An 18250-nucleotide genomic window follows, 5' to 3' on the forward strand; every position below is an offset into this window, starting at 1 on the left:
TAACTGAATGCAGTAGTGTGTCCCAGTGACCAGCAGAGATGTCTGAACCCCCAAGAGTACATACTCTGGGAGTAGGGGGGCAGGAAGGAGAGCTTGTCAGTGGTTTTAGGGCTGGAACCCAATGCAGTGGAGGCCTAAACAGCGACAAAAAACAGGGAGGCAGATATGCATGGCCAGAAGCATCTCAGCCTAGTGGAAAGAGCAAGACAAGGGAGCCATTCCACTGTTTTCTTTACTGAGAAGGCTGAAAGTCCAGGACTCTTTCCTTTCTTGTAAACCCAGCAATCTGCACAAGTCTAGATGACCGCCCAGTCCCCATCCTCCTCCTGCAGAAGAGTGAGTCCTAAGCTCTCTGGGGAGGGAGGTAAGAGGTGTATCCAGGAGGAACAAAGAGTGCCACAGAGTTACACTTCAGCTGAGAAAGGGCGTTATCTTCTGTTTGTTCTTACGTTTTTTTCTAGATGGATAGTAACCACAGTAACACCAACTCAAGGGACATACAAGATAGGGCACCTTAGAGACACACCTTTTGTAAGAAATGTGTTCTATGCCCCACCCTTCCCTTGTACTGTAGCAGGCAAATGGCCTGAGCATTTTATAACAGCTGAGAAAGGTGGAGGACACATCCTGATTGCTAACAAAAATAGGAACCTGCAACATGAATCAGCCCTTGCTGAAAATTTGTAATAACCTGCCCTTTACATGCTCAGCCCAGCTTTACAAACAGCAATCACAAAGGCCTTCTCTGGCTAGGAGAGGGCTGCCTGCTGCAGAAGGAAAGGAGAGGCAGAGAGTACCAGCAACTCAACCAGATGGGACAGTCTCTGTCTGCACCCCAGAGTGAATTTGTGTTAGCGGGAGGGCGGAGGGGAGGGTGACTGACTGCCAAAGAATTGGGGCAGGGAAAATGCCAACAAAGGACATGTCCTGATGAAGTTTTCTTCTCAGTAAGCAATCTTCTGCTTTGTAAATGATACAAAGAGCAAAGTCATGGAGGCCCTAGGCCCAGACCTGCACAGTGGTTCTTCTTACTGTACCTCAGCCCTGGGATGGGCCTGTAGTCCCACCACCAAGAGGCTACAGATCAGACCCAGCTTCCGCCTCTACTCTAACCTTAATGGAGCCTATACCTGCATATACAGGAGGGTTTCCTACACCCAGTTCACTTCACGTTTTTGGAAGTTTTGTGCATCTCTACAATATTTGCTTTGGGCTAGACAAAAAGGAAAATGATTTTGAAAAACAGAACCAGGAGAACAACACCTGATCTATAAGCACAAATCCTTTTTTCCATGGTTTCCAGAACTCAAGCCTTGGATCTTCCTTTGGATTTCCAGGATCTAAAGCCCAGGCGGCTGTAACCAAAACAAATGGAATCCATAAAAAAACCACAAAGGAAACTGGGAAAATAGTAATCAGAAGGAGAAGAAGCAGAGTCCCTTACCAGGCTCTCCAGTGTTGTTAGCCAGGGATAGTTTAGTGTTGTCAATGACCAACAATGGGTTGGTCTGGGGCCCAGAGTGCTTGCGGTCAGCTCCGGAAATGATTTTAAGTGTGGTAAGATTCCCCAATTAGAAACATGACAAAGGGACACACTGAATGATGAGCAATACCAGCCAGCTCATTAGCTATTCAAAATATTTTTTGCTCATTTAAGATTTGACTTGCAAGACATCCAAATGTCTACCACTTCTGGCCGGACCCCACGTCTGGCAACTAGTGAGAAGCTGGCTCATCATCCACAGTGGCCAGGCCCAGTGATGCAAGCTTCTATCTCCTGAGAGAAGCAAGTGCTCACAGGCATCTCTGAGCCAAACATTCCCCAGACTCATTGAACATGATCATTTTAAGGCAACCTGACAAGATTCCCACAGCCTTGGATAACAGCATGATTTGGCAGCCTTTCTGACTACAGACCAGCTGTCTGAACATGAATACCTTTGACAGGCCTACTTTCCAAGTTCACCCTAAGACCAAGGGCTTATTGCCTATCCCTCCTCCCCACAACATCTTGAACTAAACCATATCTATTGTATGGAAGCATTTCACCTATCTTCCTTTAGGGAGATGAAGTCATGCTTTTCAGAATTAGACTCCTAACAGCTAACAGGTGATGTGAGGAGGCTGAGCCAAACGCCCAGTACAAACCTTGCAATAGGAGAGAGTCTGGGACTTTTAAAGAGCTGTTTGAAGAGTCTCATCTAACGAAAGAAAGACTGAAAACGACAACCAGAAATCAAAGAAAGCTAATGTTCATGTAATCCCAAGGAGAAAACAGATATTTGCTACAAAGCCAACAACATGACAAGGAATCTGTTTATTGCATTTCTTTCAATTCCTTGTCCTTCCATCAGCAGTTCATTGAGTTCAGAACTGTTTTACACCATTCCGGAAGGTTGATTAACCCAATCAACCCCAATCAGAGGATGATTGCTAAGCGCTTCCTGAGTCCTGACTACATCACAGCCCCCTCCAATTCCTTTGGTGGCCCCAAGTGTTGCACCACGTCCAACTACCCCCACCCCACCTTTCCGAGAGGTGAGTGGTAAGGACTGAAGCCTGTGGAACTGTCAGCTTCGCAGAACTCTGGGCCATTGCAAATCTTCCTATTCTGCTAGTTCCAGGGGCCTCAAAGAAACCCTGCGTTCCACAAAGAAAGTGGAGCCTGCTGAAGGTGGTATTTTCTTGGTTGAGTACAGAGTATTTCTTAAGAGTTACTTCATTGCTTCACTAGAGATGATTCCAAGTCAACACAAACTTGTCTCTTGCAGTCAGGCACTTGAGCTGTGGGTGTCAGAGTCAGCACCAGGTCCCCACTCCTGCCTTCCCACAAAGATAAAAACATAGCTTCATCCAGGAAACTCTAAAGAAGTTCTGTTGAATCCTAATTATTTTCATGTCACACTCAAGGAGTTCTTTTGCTTGTTGGCAAACATTATCTCAGTCTGTCTCCATCCACCTCAGTGCCTGAATATCTCCTGTCAGAAAACCCTCTTCTACTCTTCCAGACCTGTGCTTCTGCAACTTCTTTCTGGTCTGCAGTGGATGGCAGCAACTGTGAGCCAGCCATGAACACACTGTGGTCAAACCACTGTCCAACCCCAAGTTTGCATCCTAGCTCCTGTATTCCTGCACTCTGCCACAAGACATGGCCAAGACACCAATAGGCCTCAGTTTCCCTTTCTATAATGCAGGACTGAAGTTACCCCTTATCCTCGTGAGGATTAATGAGTTACCAAGTGAAGTGTTTCGTAGATTTTGTAAATGCAAGCTGCTATTACTGAGCTACATCTATAACCTTTGTTTAAAAAATGTGTATGTGCATGTATATATATATCAGCCTTGATTACTAGCGGAAGAAAACTAGACTTTTTTGTTTTCCTCGGTTTCTTCTATTTAAATAACTGCATCCATGTATGGATGTATGTGAGAGGCAAAAGGAGGAGAAAAGCAACAGAAAATCTAGTGTTTCCTCCCCCAATAGTTTATTCTTTGCTGTTACACTTAACAGTTTACATATGTTTGAAAAATGCACTTGAACTTGATTAACCTCAGTGCTGCCAGAGTTGCCTTGATGGAACACAGCACCCAGGGCAGCCCCACAGGCAGTCTCTGTCTTGGAATGGGGTCTGGGACTTTCATCTGACCCCAGGAGGGTGTGCCATGGCAGGGCAGGACCAGAGCCAGCTGCTGAGACAGCAGAAATGGAGGCCCCAGGAAGAAGGAGGGGGAAAAGGTACCTGAAGAAGGCCCAAAGAAACCTGTTCAACCCCAGGCCTCACTGGTGGCTGGGCAGGGCCCTTGGCCCCACCAATCACTTGCTTTCAAGGACTATAAATTAATTTACAAGGAAATGGTTAATGTGTATGTTTGTTTTAATATGGAAAACCACAGCCATTTGTTCTTAATTCATCTCAGGAAGGGGTGAACAATCAGAGACGTCTGCTGAAATGAAATGATTTGAAGAGTATGCTGTAAAGAGGAAATTCATTTAAAGAGCCTTGTCACGGTACCATTTCCCAGACGGAATTTAAAGGGAGAAAACAAGCAGTACATGCATTTTGGAGGCTGCCAGTATTGGGAAGATGGCACTGCTTGCGATCTGAGCTCACACAAGCAGCCTTGTTAGGGGGAGAGAAGGGCCTCAGCCAGAGACCAGGCCAGAGAAACACTGTGCTCTACCCACTTTGAGCTATTAGGATTTATCTTCTGCATTTTCATTGCCAAATAAAAGGTAAAATTAAAATAGTCAATGAGAAGTTACAGGCAGCTCTGCTATGTGCTGCCCCAACAGGCCTTTGCCACTACATGTAACGAACACCTTCCCGCCTCAAACATTCCATCCCAGCTTGCTTATCTGGCTTGTCATAGGTCTGTGCATAGCAAAACTTTCAGGTTGTTTTTCAAGATCTATTGTTTCTAAAGCAGTGAGTGTTACTGAGAGGGAGAGGAGCCAAGAAGGCTATAGCTCCTGGGTCATCTTCATCAGCCCAGCCTCTCCAGTAGAACCCTGAGGCTGAGGACCACCCGTTTAAGCATTTGCCTAAGTGGTCACCTAGGATTCTACCTCCCTTCTCTAAGAGGACAATGAAGGGACACTGGCAAAAAAAAAAAAAAAAAATTTCTTACCCTTCTTAACATCAATGAGTGATATAGCCTCCCCATACCCGATAGGCACCCTCTCCTCTCCCAGGCCTGCCAGGCACCTCAGACTGCCCTTTAGCCACCTGAGTGCTTCCCCCAGCACCTCGCTGCACTGCTGCTGCTACAAGCAACACCCCCGACAGTAACGTGACTGCCCCTTCGCTATAGCCATTATGTGTCACTCCAAGGATCATCACTGTCTGTGTTTATACCCATCACCCCTGCAAGGATCTCAACTTTCCTCATCTCTGTCCAAGACAACCTGCCTTTCAAGGCCCATCTTGCGGGACCTCTGTTCCCTGACCCATGCCAGGCAAAGGAAAGTCTCTGGCCTTTTCAGGTCTTCACCATGCACTCTGGCAGTTACTTGTGATTACCTTGGAGTCTGCTGCCTCTGGCTGCAGCTTTACTGAGGATGAGAGACACCCAAGATATCCACTGGTTGCTTTAAAACAAAGGGAGTACAAAGTAGGCTAAGGGTTTCCAGTTCCCAATTCTCCCTTTAACTGCCAAGGTTCCAGCCTCAGCAGAGAGCTGGTAGGCTGTTCTTCTAGAGATGGATTAGTGTGCTGAGTGACACTGGAGAAGTTATTTTGATTGTCTGAACTTAAATTTCCTGCTAAGCAAAATGGCGGTTTGAGAAAATCTGTGAGTTCCCAAATGTAAAGCATTTAGTCAGTACCTGGAACGTGGTTAAGTGCTCAACATACAGCAGATGCTTTATTAACTTAAATTGCTCCAGCTGTGCCTAGAACTTAAAACGCTCTCCTACCCCTCCCTCCAAAACATCTCAATAGGCTTCTGTCTTTGAATCTAGGATAGAGACTGACAGGGGCTAAGGAAAGGGCCCTAGGGTAAGAAAAACAGTGGTACCCACCGGTAGACACTGACTTTATGCAGTAAATAGACTTAACAGATAAACAGAAGTACATAGAGGTAACATATAATGTAACTAAAGACTACCTCAGCTACCAATTACTACAAAGAACATCAATCAGGATACTGATGGCAAGGAAAGTCAATAATTAGTCGTTTCCCAAGGCCATGGCTCTCTATAAGGCTCCCCTGGCTCTTTTGGCCTAAAGTGGAGGCCTGAAAGGAAGCACCTTCCATAAAGACCCAGAGTGACCCTCTGCAGATAGATAGGGGTGATGCCACTCTGTAAGAGTCTCAGCATCAAGTACCACATCTCAGCATCAAGTACCTTTGTAGGACTCTAAGAAAGCAGCTCCGGACAAGGAACCCATGCAGTCCAACCACTAAATGCAAGAGACACTTACCTAAAAAGGAAGGGCTTGGAGTGGGAAGAGAAAGAGTGAGGGAGGAATGCAATGAGGAAGGGAGGGAGCCAGGGTCAGAGCAGTAGGCTGAGCCAGGCTGAAAGGTAAATCTGAGGAGGGTTTATGTCAGCTTCTTGGCAAGCAGAACTGGAGGGGGTCGGTGGGAAGATATAGTCAGACAGAGGGAGGTTGACTGTGATTAATACCCTTTGGGTTTGTCTTCCTGCTACAACTTATTTATAGCTGTGAGGAGCAGTTTTTTGCTTTCATGGTATTTTATTCTGGTTTGGGTAGACATAGAAGTCCTTAGGCCAGAGAGAGAAAGTAAGAGGACTGTAAAAGTGTTCTATCAGTTGCTGATTTTTTTTTTTTTTTTTTTTTTGTCTTTTTGAGACAAGGATTCACTATGCAGTTCAGGCTGGCCTCGAACTCACAACAGTCCTCCAGTCTCAACCTCCCGCGTGGTGAGTGAGAACGTGGTATGCACCACCACACCCAGCCAGTCACTGAAATTTTAGTGGAGATATTAGCAGAGAATATATCTGTAGAATTCCTACCTATCTCTGTCTCTTAGTAAGTAGTTCTTTTAGGGTATGTTTAGCATCTTTCCCAAAATGCTGAAATCTTTAACCAAGGAGGTTCCTGGCTGCTTCTGCTTTTCAAAGTACAGTATAGCTAACAATCTTCAGGAGCTTTGGGGGCAGAATGAGAGCAGCTCTTGCAACACTTTTAAAACTTCCTGTTTGCCAGCAACAGCTGCCCTGTCACGTGTCCCTCCTCAGACAGGTGTAGCCCATTATGATCGTTTGTTAATTCTAATTATGCCTCATTTAAAACTCTAGGGGTCTAGGTTTAGCTCTCGTCCTCATCAGTTAGTTTCCTGCAGCATCTAAGATTACCAAAACTCCTTCCTCTTGAAATTTATCATCTCTCTACCTTGTCTTCTCATCTTTTTTTTGGCACTGGGAATCGAACTCAGGGCCTCCCACTTGCCAGGCAGGTGCTGTGCTGCTAAGCTACATCCCTGGCCCTTTATCATCTTTTAATTAAAACAAACAAACAAACAAACAAACACTTGTGCAGCTGTAGCATGTCAGGCTTTGTGCTGGGAGTTGAGCACACATGAGGAAGAGGTGGGGGAAGTCACAGTCCCCAGCCCTGGACTTACATTCAGCCACTGATAACAGCCTCTGATGTGGCTGGCAAATACTGGCATTCAATACAAATATGCAAGAATCAGCCAATGATTCCTTCAACTCCCAGCTCCCTGTTTGATATCCTGCACTTGGTCAGGGCTTGGCAACTCTTCCACAAGTAGGTCATTTGAGATGAATTACTGAACAAGTGAGCTAAGTGCTGCAACGGTCAGGAAGTGATGAAGGCTGGATGCACAGGGACATTCTCCAAGGCCCTGGCCTGGTTTTCTGTACAATAAAACACTTGGGATCCATGGCGGGCAGTGTGAACTATAAAGCAGCAGTCCAGGACAGACCCAGGATGCAAGCAGGCCTTGCCTTATATCTCTCAATGGAGAGTGGAGCTTGCCTGAGGGACTGAGGGAGTCAAGGGGAGGTTAGGGGAAGATCAAGATCCTCAGATTTGCCCAACCAAGATCTTGGCCTAATAGAAGTAAGTCAGGCTCTGTACAGCCCATGTACCCACTATCCTTCTGACTCACTATTTTTTGGCATTTCATTTTCTAGATTTATCTTGAAATAAACAAGGAAAACAATGGCTTTAGAAAGATATGTAACATATAGAAGAAACTCCATGGAGGACAGCTGGGGTAGAAAAGCGCTGGAAGATACATGTCTTACTATGTATCTTTGATTACCATGTGAATCTTACTATGAGTATTACTACTTATTGAAGAAAATATTCAAAAAAAAAACAAAAGACAATGAAAGATCTAACAGATAAGAGAAACATAAAGCATGTAACAAGACAGACCAGTGAAACAGTAAAGAAAATCCAAAATAGCCTTTGTTATATCTGAAACTCCCTGTTTGATAAAGATAGCATCTCAGATCACTAAGGAAAAGATGGGGTATTCAATTAATTATGTTGGGATAATTGGGTAACTTCTGAAACAAAATTAAATTGACTCCTAACTCACACCATGTATCAGGATAAATTCCCACTGATTCAAAGTAAAACTATGAAAAATGAAACAATTAAAAACATTGGGAAAAAGCATAAAAACATTCCTTTATAACATTGGGGACAGGTAAGCTTACCTAGCAATAACTCAAAGTCCAGCAGAAATAAGACTCACAAAGACTTCATATAATTATTCAGATAAATATAACTGTGTAAGACTGACTTAAAAGAAAAGGATCATTGAAAATGAGGTGAAAACAAGAGATTATAAAAAAGAACCAAGCAGATTTTTAAAAGATCACATAGAAATGAAACCATTATAACTGAAATTAAAATTTGGCAGCTGAATTAAACAGTAAATTAGTTTTTGTTTTTTGTCTTTTTTGGTACTGGGAATCGAACCCATGACCTCAGTCTTGCCAGGCAAGTGCTTATGCCACTGAGCCCTTAAACAGCAAATTGGACACAGTTAAAGGGAGAATTAATAAGCTGGTAGATAATTCTAGAAGATACAGCAAAAGTAATTATCCAATAAGTGATCCAAAAAGACATGAATGAAAAGTATATAGAAAATAAGTGAAACACTAACATGTGTTTACTTTATGTTCCACAGAGACTAGAATAAATACGGTTTGAACAAATGACTAAAACTTTTATGAATGAGATAAAGAGACATTCAAAAATAGAACTTCAGAATACTTATCACGAAAAGATCTTCACTAAATGAAATTATAAAGCATTTTACTTCAACCACAAGTACAGATGAAAGATCTAGATAAAAGACAGCACATTTATTTTTGGTCACATCTTTTTCCTTGTCTGAAACCAGATACATGTTTTGTAGTACAGTGAATTTATCCATTTGCCGAAGTAAAAACATAATCATTAATATGTAACTTGTCTACCCTTTCCAGAGGCCTTAACAGTACAAATGAAAACTGAAAGGGAGGGACTGGGGATTTAGCTCAGCAGCACAGCACCTGCCTGGCAAGTGCGAGGTCATGAGTTCGATTCCCGGTACCGGAAAAAAAACAAAACAAAAAAACAAAAAGAAAACTGAAAGGGATATCATGAGGTAACAGTGAGACTCCTTAACCATTAGAGATTTCCTAGGCAATACAGCTTATCTTCAAGGAAGTAATGTGCTTTTCAACAAATAGTGCTAAAACATCTGTACACCCACATGCAAAAAAAAAAAAAAAAAATGAGTTTCAATACAGACCTTACATAGTTTGCAAAACTTAACTCACAGTGGACCACAGACTATGAAATTCAAAAAGATAATATGGGGGGAAAAAAATCTAAATGATCACAGGTTTGGTGATGACCACACCGAAGGCCCATCCACAAAAAAAATATTCTCACCCACATGTTACAATTCAACTCCTGGCCCTGAAGAGAACATGTTTTTGAGCTCTCAGAAGATTCATGTGTCCCAGAGGAAGCATGTCCTCAAGCCATGCTGCACTTCCACATCTTGGAAGAAGCAGTCATGTTTGATGGCTTCTAGGCTCTGGCCTCAAGCCCTGAGGCTCGACTTGTCTGGGTCTGTTAACACGCTGGCCACAGGATACCACACCCTCCAGGTGACAGTGCTGAAATGATTCTTCTTCAAGGGCTCCTTGAACATCTGACCATCTTAAGGTCATCCATTCTCTTAGGAGACTAAAGAACTGATGAGGTTGGGTATGTGTGAGTACCTCCATCCTCAATCACTTCGCAGTTAGCTTGGTACTATGTAGTGATGATGCTCTGTGACTGGCTATCAGTGAAGATCACCACTAATGTATGTTAATGAAAACAAACTAAAATCTGTCTTTTACACATACATGCATATACACACAAAAGGCATGCAGTACAGCTGCTATCTCTGTGTGGTGGGGTTATAAGTTTGACCTTCTTACATTTTCAAAAACAAATTAATCCCATAACCAGAAAACAGAACATGCATTCAAAGGCAGTCTGTATACACCAAGTACCTAGCACACTGCAATTTCAACTTCAGTGTCTCCAATATTTTTCTGGTTGTAATACCTTGGCTCCTTAAAAGTTCTTATTTGTCTTCTCTCTACTGTGTTTTGTTTTGTTTTTTAAGAAAAATGAGTCAATGAAGGGCTTTGCAGAACACAGTACGTACAGCAAGCATGAGCCTTAAGGCAGCATGAATGCCCAAGAAAGTGCTAGCAAGCATCAGCTGAGTCCAGGCCTGAAGTGCCTCAGTCTGTAGAAAGGGCAGTCATGCAAACAAGCAGGAATGTATGTATTCAGAGAGTTTTGGAGCAACAAAGTGCCTGTCTGTTCTCTTCTTCTTGCTTTATTTTTAGCCATGAGTTCAGCACATGCATGGGTGTCCCAAATAGAAACTCGGTAAAGAGGTTTGGGACTCATTTTCAAGGTAAGTGATAGAATTAAATGCAGGTTCCACCTACCCCTATTTTCCAAGCTTGTAGGACTCCTTCATTCCCACACTGTAAGTGCCAAGGAGATGGATGTTGGCCAAAATAATTATCTGTGTAAAAAGGCGCACTGCTGACATGGGGGCCTCTACTTCAAGTCCAGGAGATGGATTGTGGCCCAACCACTAACCCTAAAGGACTATGAAACAACTGACCTGCGTTACAGACCAGAAGTCAAACAAGTAAAACATGGAATAAAGACAATCATTTTGTTAGCCAAAACCAGGTGACAAGGGGTATTTCTAACAACTACCGCTTTTTCTTGGGGTTTTACTGAAGAATGTAGTCAGACTGAAAGGCGGAGCCTCATTCAGTCTATAAAAGCCTTAAAATCACCCTTGCTTCTTCTCCAGGTCAGGAAGTGGCCCTGCAAACTTCACAACAGTCAGCCAACTACCCCCAGAAAGCTTCAAATTGTTGAATTTGGTATCAGGAATTCAGGGTACTTGTTAGAGGCCTGTGGAGGTTCTGGTCATTGACAAGAGGCAGAAGAGGGAAGCCCAAGGTCTGAAACATGGAGGTAGGAAGAGGCAGGGCACAGAAAAATGGAAAAGAAAGAACAGGAGATTAGGAATGTAATAATTTAGATGTCTTCATCATTTTGTAGAACAGATCCAAGCAAGACAGGAAAAAAAACGTAGCCACAGCCTTATTCTGTAAGAAGTGAAAGTATAATACTATGACACTGGATTTTTAACAAAGTATGTCCAAATCAGTGGTCACAGTTCAGATTCAAATAGTGGGAACCAGTGCTGTGCACCTTGCTTAATCGAGAAATCCTTTGCAGGTAGACTGCATTTGTATGTCACTAAGAGGTAAGCTGATAGAATAAGGTATGTGATCAGACTATATAACAAGAAAGAAAGAAAGAAAGAAAGAAAGAAAGAAAGAAAGAAAGAAAGAAAGAAAGAAAAAAAAGAAAAGAAAAGAAAGAGAAAGAAAGAGAGAGAGAAAGAAAGAAGGAAGGAAAGAAAGAGAAAGAAAGAGAGAGAGAAAGAAAGAAGGAAAGAAAGAAAGAAAGAAAGAAAGAAAGAAAAAGAAAGAGAAAGAAAGAAAGAAAGAAAGAAAGAAAGAAAGAAAGAAAGAAAGAAAGAAAAAGAAGGAAGGAAAAAAACATGAAAGATGCAAGCCTAGTCTCTTGGAGCTTGGGTCAAATGGCTCCAAAGGCTCTTCCTCTCAGGGTCAGCTTCTTGAAGGCAGGAACTCTGTCTTGAATCTCACAGTGTCTAGTACTGGGCCCCTCCCCAAGTTAGAACATGAGAGACTCAACTTAGAAGTATGGCTTCCCAAGGTAACTGTCTCACTTAAATATACAAGTACCTTCTATATGCTGGAGCTGGTATGCAGGAGGATCTAGATCTTTCAGTTTAGCTTTGAGTACCAAAGTCAGGACAAAACAGACCTAAGACCATTCTTTAAGCAACTTTCTATTTTGTTTATTCACTTAATCCTCCTCTCATACTGCTCTTTTGCCCCTCCCCTAATGTCCACTGACACTTTGTGAGTCTCAGGTACTAACTTACCCTTTAGTTCTTTTGTCTTGTTCCCTTCCTGGATTGTAGGCTTGTATGTCCCAAGCATTAATGCAAATTCCACAGGTGTAAAAGTCATATCATGTTTCTTATGTCACATCCCCACAGCATTATCAGCAGTATGCTAGGCTCAGAGGAAAGGCATCAAGGCTTTCTTGGACTGAACTACAGTCACGTTTCCTTAAAATATCATTAATCAAAAAGTTGCACAATATCATGGGGCAAAGATGATGGCTAGGTAGAAGCTATTCCCAACTGCCTTGGTTATCGCTTCTCAGCCTTTTCACTAAGATCAAGTGTATTATCAACTGCCTTGGTCATTTATTCAGTGTTTACTATGACTACTAGATAAAGCAATCCTCACAGCAACCCTAAGAGGAGGGGCTGCTATGATCCTTTAGGTTGAAAGGTCAAGAGACAATGGACAGGAGAACAGCGTAAGGCCCAGAGAGTGCTGCTACAGCTCTGGGAAGGGTCAGGCAGGGTTAGTGCTGGACACATAGAGATCTGGGAAGGGAGCTGCCTGACTGCAAGACCATGCTTGGTCCAGATGTTGCCTTTTCCTTTTAAGTTTGGCAGATGCCTAGGCTCTGTACCCAAGAGGAAGAATACATGCTAGGTTCAAATATTACAGCAAGATGCAAGGCAGTCACATCCTCTCCATATCTCTCCTTTGGAGGGATAAGGAGGAACCTTTGTGTGGCCTTGAGAGCCCAAGGATATGCTCTTCCAGTGGACCATGTAGCTGAGCTCCCACTGCCCCTGGCCTGCAGAGTGTCACCAGCTCATATGCTTAGTACTCGTGTAACACAGGTCCAGGGCCAGCTCCTGGCAAACCTGGATGTCCTTCACAGTTTCCATGAATGTGACAGAAACAGCCATCAATATCTTAAAGAATAGTTTGGCAAGAGGAAGTCTTGAGAGGTTGGTATGACATAGGCTTTAGGAGAAAAGGTCCAGTGGTATTTGAGAGGGAGTAGGCCTGGAGCCACTGACACATTCTATGGGTACTTGGGGTGGCACAATGGGTTTGGACCAGCTGGAAGGACAACAGATCCAAGTGGTCAGCGACAGCTCCTATCGCCATCTCCAAAAGAAGTGGGGAACCCAGTCACCTTGGCAGCTAGGACAGGATCACAAGGGACCTCCCCAACTCTTGCACTTTAACCCTACTGTTAGTATGTCAACATACACTACATGCAGGAATAATAAGGACTTTACATTCAGCTCAGTTTAGCCTTATAACCACCACAGAAGCAGTGACTATAATCTTCATTTTTCAGATGATAAAAGCACAGCAGAGATGACTTGCCCAAGGCCATATATAAAAAATGGCAGCTCTGGCACCAAGGTCCACCCTCTTAACTGCCCAGCTTTAGAACACGGCAAAACCCCAAGTACCCCTCAGGGGTAGTCACCAAGGAGATGTCAGTTCCCTGATTTAGAAAGTGGCTCTGTGGCTCCGCAGTCCTGTTAGCAACCCGAGTCTCCGGGCCTGTCCTCATTCCTTTGCTGGAGCTTTCTGAAGGCAGAAGACCAGCCTATTTCCAATGGGCATCCACGTGGCCCACTCATATCACCATGTTTGCAACTGTTTATGCCATCTGCGCTGTGCAGAGAAGAAAACAATCCCTTTGTAGGGCCTTCGGGCACAGCTCTAGTAACAACTGTCCTCTAGAAAACATTTTCTGATACCCACTCCATTTTCCACCTTATAGTACAATGGTCCTGTCTCATCAGATTGTTTCTTATCTACACCTATCTCTGGACAGGGGGCCTGGAACATATCTGTGCACCAGTGAGGTCCCACTGAATGGTGGGATGTCTCTCAGATACCTGTCTGTGTTAGGACATGATGTTTGGGTTGCACTCTTGACTAGACACTAAACTGCTGAAGGGCCAGGCCTCCTGCATTTCCCGCTTTTTGTGGCTTCTTCAGGTGCATCAAGTATTCAGGAGTAGATGGCAAAGCCCCTCTCCAGCCTTCACAGGGCCATCTGGTCCCATATGCTTCCCCACACCTTTGTATCTCTCTCAACGAAGCTTCCCTCAACAGCTGATCTCCTGGCCCCTGGCTTGCCTGGGTACTCCTTTGGCTTGTTTGTGTACCTACCCCAGGCCCTTGTCATAGTCTGTACCCTTCTAGTTTGGCTGGTTATCCTTCTCTCAGACTAGGCTTTGAGCTCTATGTTAAGACAGCAGGTGCTCAATATGTGTGGAGAATGAGTAAGAAAAGATCTCAGAAAAAAAAATAATAGCAAAAAAGAGCAGAGTAGAAAAAGGCTTGGTTTACCACCTTTACTTTTAACTCAGGTGTCTAAAACAATATTTACAGTGAACAGATCCCCAGACCTTCCAAATATCCATCTGCTCCTACATCTTGGCTCAATGGGATGAGTGCTATCACTCTGTAAGAACTGTGAGTGTACAGCATGGTTCTGAGAGGCATTCTCACCACCTTTAGCCTAGGGCTTAGCCTCTCTCCTATCAGGAAACTGAACAAGTGACCCACAGGAGTGAGCACAGCACTGACCACTCAGTACATTCTCTGAGGTCACCTGGGCCAAGCCCTTTGGGGGAGGCAGGCACTGGGCAACAGTTATGCCAATAACCCAGTGCTGTGTGCAGAACAAGGAAATGGCTCAGATTTAGTAACTACAATCCTGCTGGAAGAACTTTATGAAATTTTAAAAGTATACACTCCTCATAACTACTCTTTAACATGCCAGAGCAAGGAATCATTTTGAGCTGTTCTACCAGCACAGTGATGGGTTTCCATGACCATTTCCACTCTCCTCTGTGGCCAATATCACATACCATGACAGCTGGGACAAGGACAAGCATGAGCCCCTCCCTTGTGACTGGGTTTGCTCTCAGGGAGGGCACTGACTTTGGTCTAACAACAGAGCAGGGAGCAGTCCAACTCTTTGGCAGCCTGGCCGTCCACTTTGGAAGAAGCACCTTATCTTGCTAAGTCTTCTCCTTCAGGCTGCAAGAATCAGGAATGCTTCCTGACATATACAATGCCTACCCAGTCAGGTGTCAAGCAGTAGTGGTAAAAGCATTACAAAAGAACAGGACAAACAAGTCTTCTCAACCCCTTAAAGGTTATCTATGACCCTAGGCAAGTCCTTTTTGCTTTGAGGCCTACTTTTCTCCTCACTAAAAATGAGGGTAACACCTCTCCCTTTTCAGCTGGTCTCCAAAATTTTTATGGAGCTAGAAGTAAGATTATATCTGTGAAAATGAACAAGAAACCCCTGGAGATAGCTCTTTTCAAAACTGGGGCAAGGAAAATCCAAAGTGAAATCTTACTGTGTTGGAAAGCAAAGGAAGGTACCGAACCTGATGGAGATACAGAAAAAAAGACATTGGAACCAGCTGGAATTTGAGATAATTTGAGCACAAAAATGACAGAAATGGAGTATAACCCACTAAATGGAACAACCCATGAGCCAACACTGACAGTACAACAACATAAAAAGAAGGGAAAGATAGAGTAAAAGCTCTTATTTGTAAGAGAATGCCACTCAAGAAATACAGAAGTGAAAGAAATGGGAAAATATCTATTTCACAACCACAGTGTTAATAATAGATTCAGGTAAGATCATCACAGGATGCTAAAGCCACTGGGTAGAAGACCTGACATAAGATTTGCAGAAATCCAACAGATGCCACCTGACAGTACACACTAAACATCCCCAGTGATGGGACGAGACCCCCTTCAGGTGTCTCCTGATATGATGCAGAGAAGGACTCAACACTAGTGCTTCTCCTGCCTAAGTTGACCTGAATCTCTAACCTCAAGGCCAGTCCAGGTAAAAAGACATTCTGCCAAACAACTGGCCTGAGCTCTTCAAAAATATCAACATTGGGGAAGATTTAAAACAAAATGTAGAAAACCTGGAGAAATGTTCAAATATGTCAGTGTTGGAGATTTAAACAGAATATAAAAAACCTGGAGAAATGTTCAATGTTAAATAAGACTAGCAAAACGTGATAGCCAAATCTAACATATGATCCTAAAACAGATCTTAAGAGAAGGAAAAAAAAAAATTAATAAATAACATTAGTAGTTCAACTGAAGAAATTTCAGAGTGAACTATATAATATGTAATAGCCAAAAATAAATATATATGAAACATCCATATGCACGCATGTGCGATGCATGTATACACACACCGAGAGCAAATGGGGCAAAATGTGAACAGGTGATGAATCTAAGTGAAAATGACCATTGTGCTATTCTTGTAACTTTTCCATAGGTTTGAAATAGTTTGTTTTCTGAAAAGAAGACAAACAGAAAAAAGTCCTATCAATCCTCAGGAGGTTACCAGAACTGCCACATTTGTGCCCCCGGTGTGCGTGGCTGACTCATGCACACTCACCTGTCAGGTATTCCAGGACAGCAGCCATGTACACAGGTGCCCCTACTCCAATCCTGTACTTGGGGTGGCCTTTCTTGATGTACCGCAGCATCCGCCCCACAGGGAAGATGACTCCTGCCTTGGCAGACCGGGAAGTCTTGGTGGACTTCTTCTTCCCACCTCGGCTCGACATGGCGGTGGCCCTGGAAGCGGATCAGTAAGCACACTGTGAAGGCAAGAAACACACTCATCAGGATCACTGAAGACAGTGCACCCCTTCTTCCCCAGTACACTCTTGTCCCCTACAGACACAAATCTGGCCAGCAGATATCACTGTGTGCAGCTGCTGAGCCTTTGAGCCCAGTTATGCACTTCACTGCAGCAGCTTGGCCCAGGAAAAAAAGGTACAGCTTTGAACATTTTATTACCATGACATCAATTTTATTGGTCACTCCCATTTAGATGTTAATACTGACAATGACTGCTCATAAGTGCCTTGCCTTTATGCTTCATCATATAAAAGAAAATGGGATTTCCTGATTATATTCTACACACTTGTTTAATAATTGCATTTTCATACACTTGAGACTGAGGTTAGTAATTTTGCAGGAAAAAAGAAAATTGTGTCGCTTGCACTTACAATAAAGATGTAAAGTCAAATACTTTCTGTGATAGAAAGCAGTGCCTCTTCTTTACACCCCTGATCTGTCAGAGGCATAAGCAGTGTGGAAGAGTTAGAGCTGTGTGTAGTAAGGTTAGAAGAGGCCCTCTGAGTACATTCAGCCTCCTGAGTGGACCTGTCTTTAGAGAAGGGAGAGCTGTCACTGGTTCCCTGGCAGTCTTTGGCTTCATTACAAATGGGTTTTACTGACCAACAGCCCAACACCTTTGGATCAAGAGCTTTTAATCCAAATGTCTCCTCTTTCAGCGTGGGAAGCCTGTGGTCAGGGATGATGACTAAGTTCAGCCCTTTCCTAATTGGAACAGACTTCAGCTCTGCTCCTCAGCAGATCTGCTGGGTGTCTGGGGATACCTCTGCAGAAAGTGGACAGCGTACACCTCCAGAGAGGTATGGGACCTGGCAAGGCCTACACACTCCTGAAGAGTGATGCTCCTGTGTTTCCCTCCTCAGACTGTAGCCATGTGAACATGTGACTCTGGCCTCTTTACCTACACGCATACCTGGCTGCTGGGCCCCAGAGCTGTGTTCTGACTGTCAGTCTCATGGTACCTTGAATACCTCTGGCTCTTTTAGCCTTATCAGTGGCAACATTATGCACCATGCAAACCTTACGGGGGTCAGCCGGGCCCCTACTTCCCTTCCTGCCCCAAAGCACACAAGTGTTAACCAAGCTCTTCTAGGCCCATCTGCAAATCCTCTCCTCACTTCTCGCTCCTTCCTTGACTTGCTTCAGCCACATCCCTATTTTCAGCAGCTGGATACAAGCCACTGCAGTTACCCAACCCATCCGTGAGTCCTAGGAAAGGTCCCATGGGTAGTGACGGATCCTCCACTGCACCCTGTTGGCAGAACACCACCTTTACATCTCGTCTAGAGTTAGACTCCTCTAATGTATCCGCTCTGTGTCTTTCTCTCTGCCAGGGGATTCTCTTGCATATTCCTTTAACATTCCCCATGCTCCTTCTGCACCTTCTAACTACAGTTCCCTAAGCTTCAAGAGAATTGTGACTAAGCCTGGCAGCACCATGACATCCAGCAGCATGTGGTAGTTTTTAAACATCCTCTGGAAAATCACCCATGACTATGCAGGCAGAGAAACCGGTGCATGTGCCAGGTCTGCCGCTCTTCAGAGATCTCTGCAAGTACAGGCAGCTCTGCCAGCACTAATGTGGGGACAGACACTGGTTGT

The 18250-nt window shown here is 43.9% G+C and overlaps 1 protein-coding gene across 1 annotated transcript in view; it reads right to left on the reverse strand.

Moving 5' to 3' along the window:
* Positions 1 to 16582, reverse strand: part of LOC102008188 (core histone macro-H2A.1) — a gene marked incomplete at its 5' end in the record, with an annotated part of 52565 nt that extends 35983 nt beyond the window's left edge. Inside the window, 1 exon segment of the mRNA XM_005376471.2 lies at positions 16401 to 16582. Coding sequence (XP_005376528.1) covers positions 16401 to 16572 — 172 coding nt within the window.
* Between the last annotated feature and the right edge of the window lie 1668 nt (positions 16583 to 18250).

The sequence above is a fragment of the Chinchilla lanigera genome, unplaced genomic scaffold, assembly GCF_000276665.1.
Source record: "Chinchilla lanigera isolate Chin_1 unplaced genomic scaffold, ChiLan1.0 scaffold00007, whole genome shotgun sequence".
Lineage (NCBI taxonomy): Eukaryota > Metazoa > Chordata > Mammalia > Rodentia > Chinchillidae > Chinchilla > Chinchilla lanigera.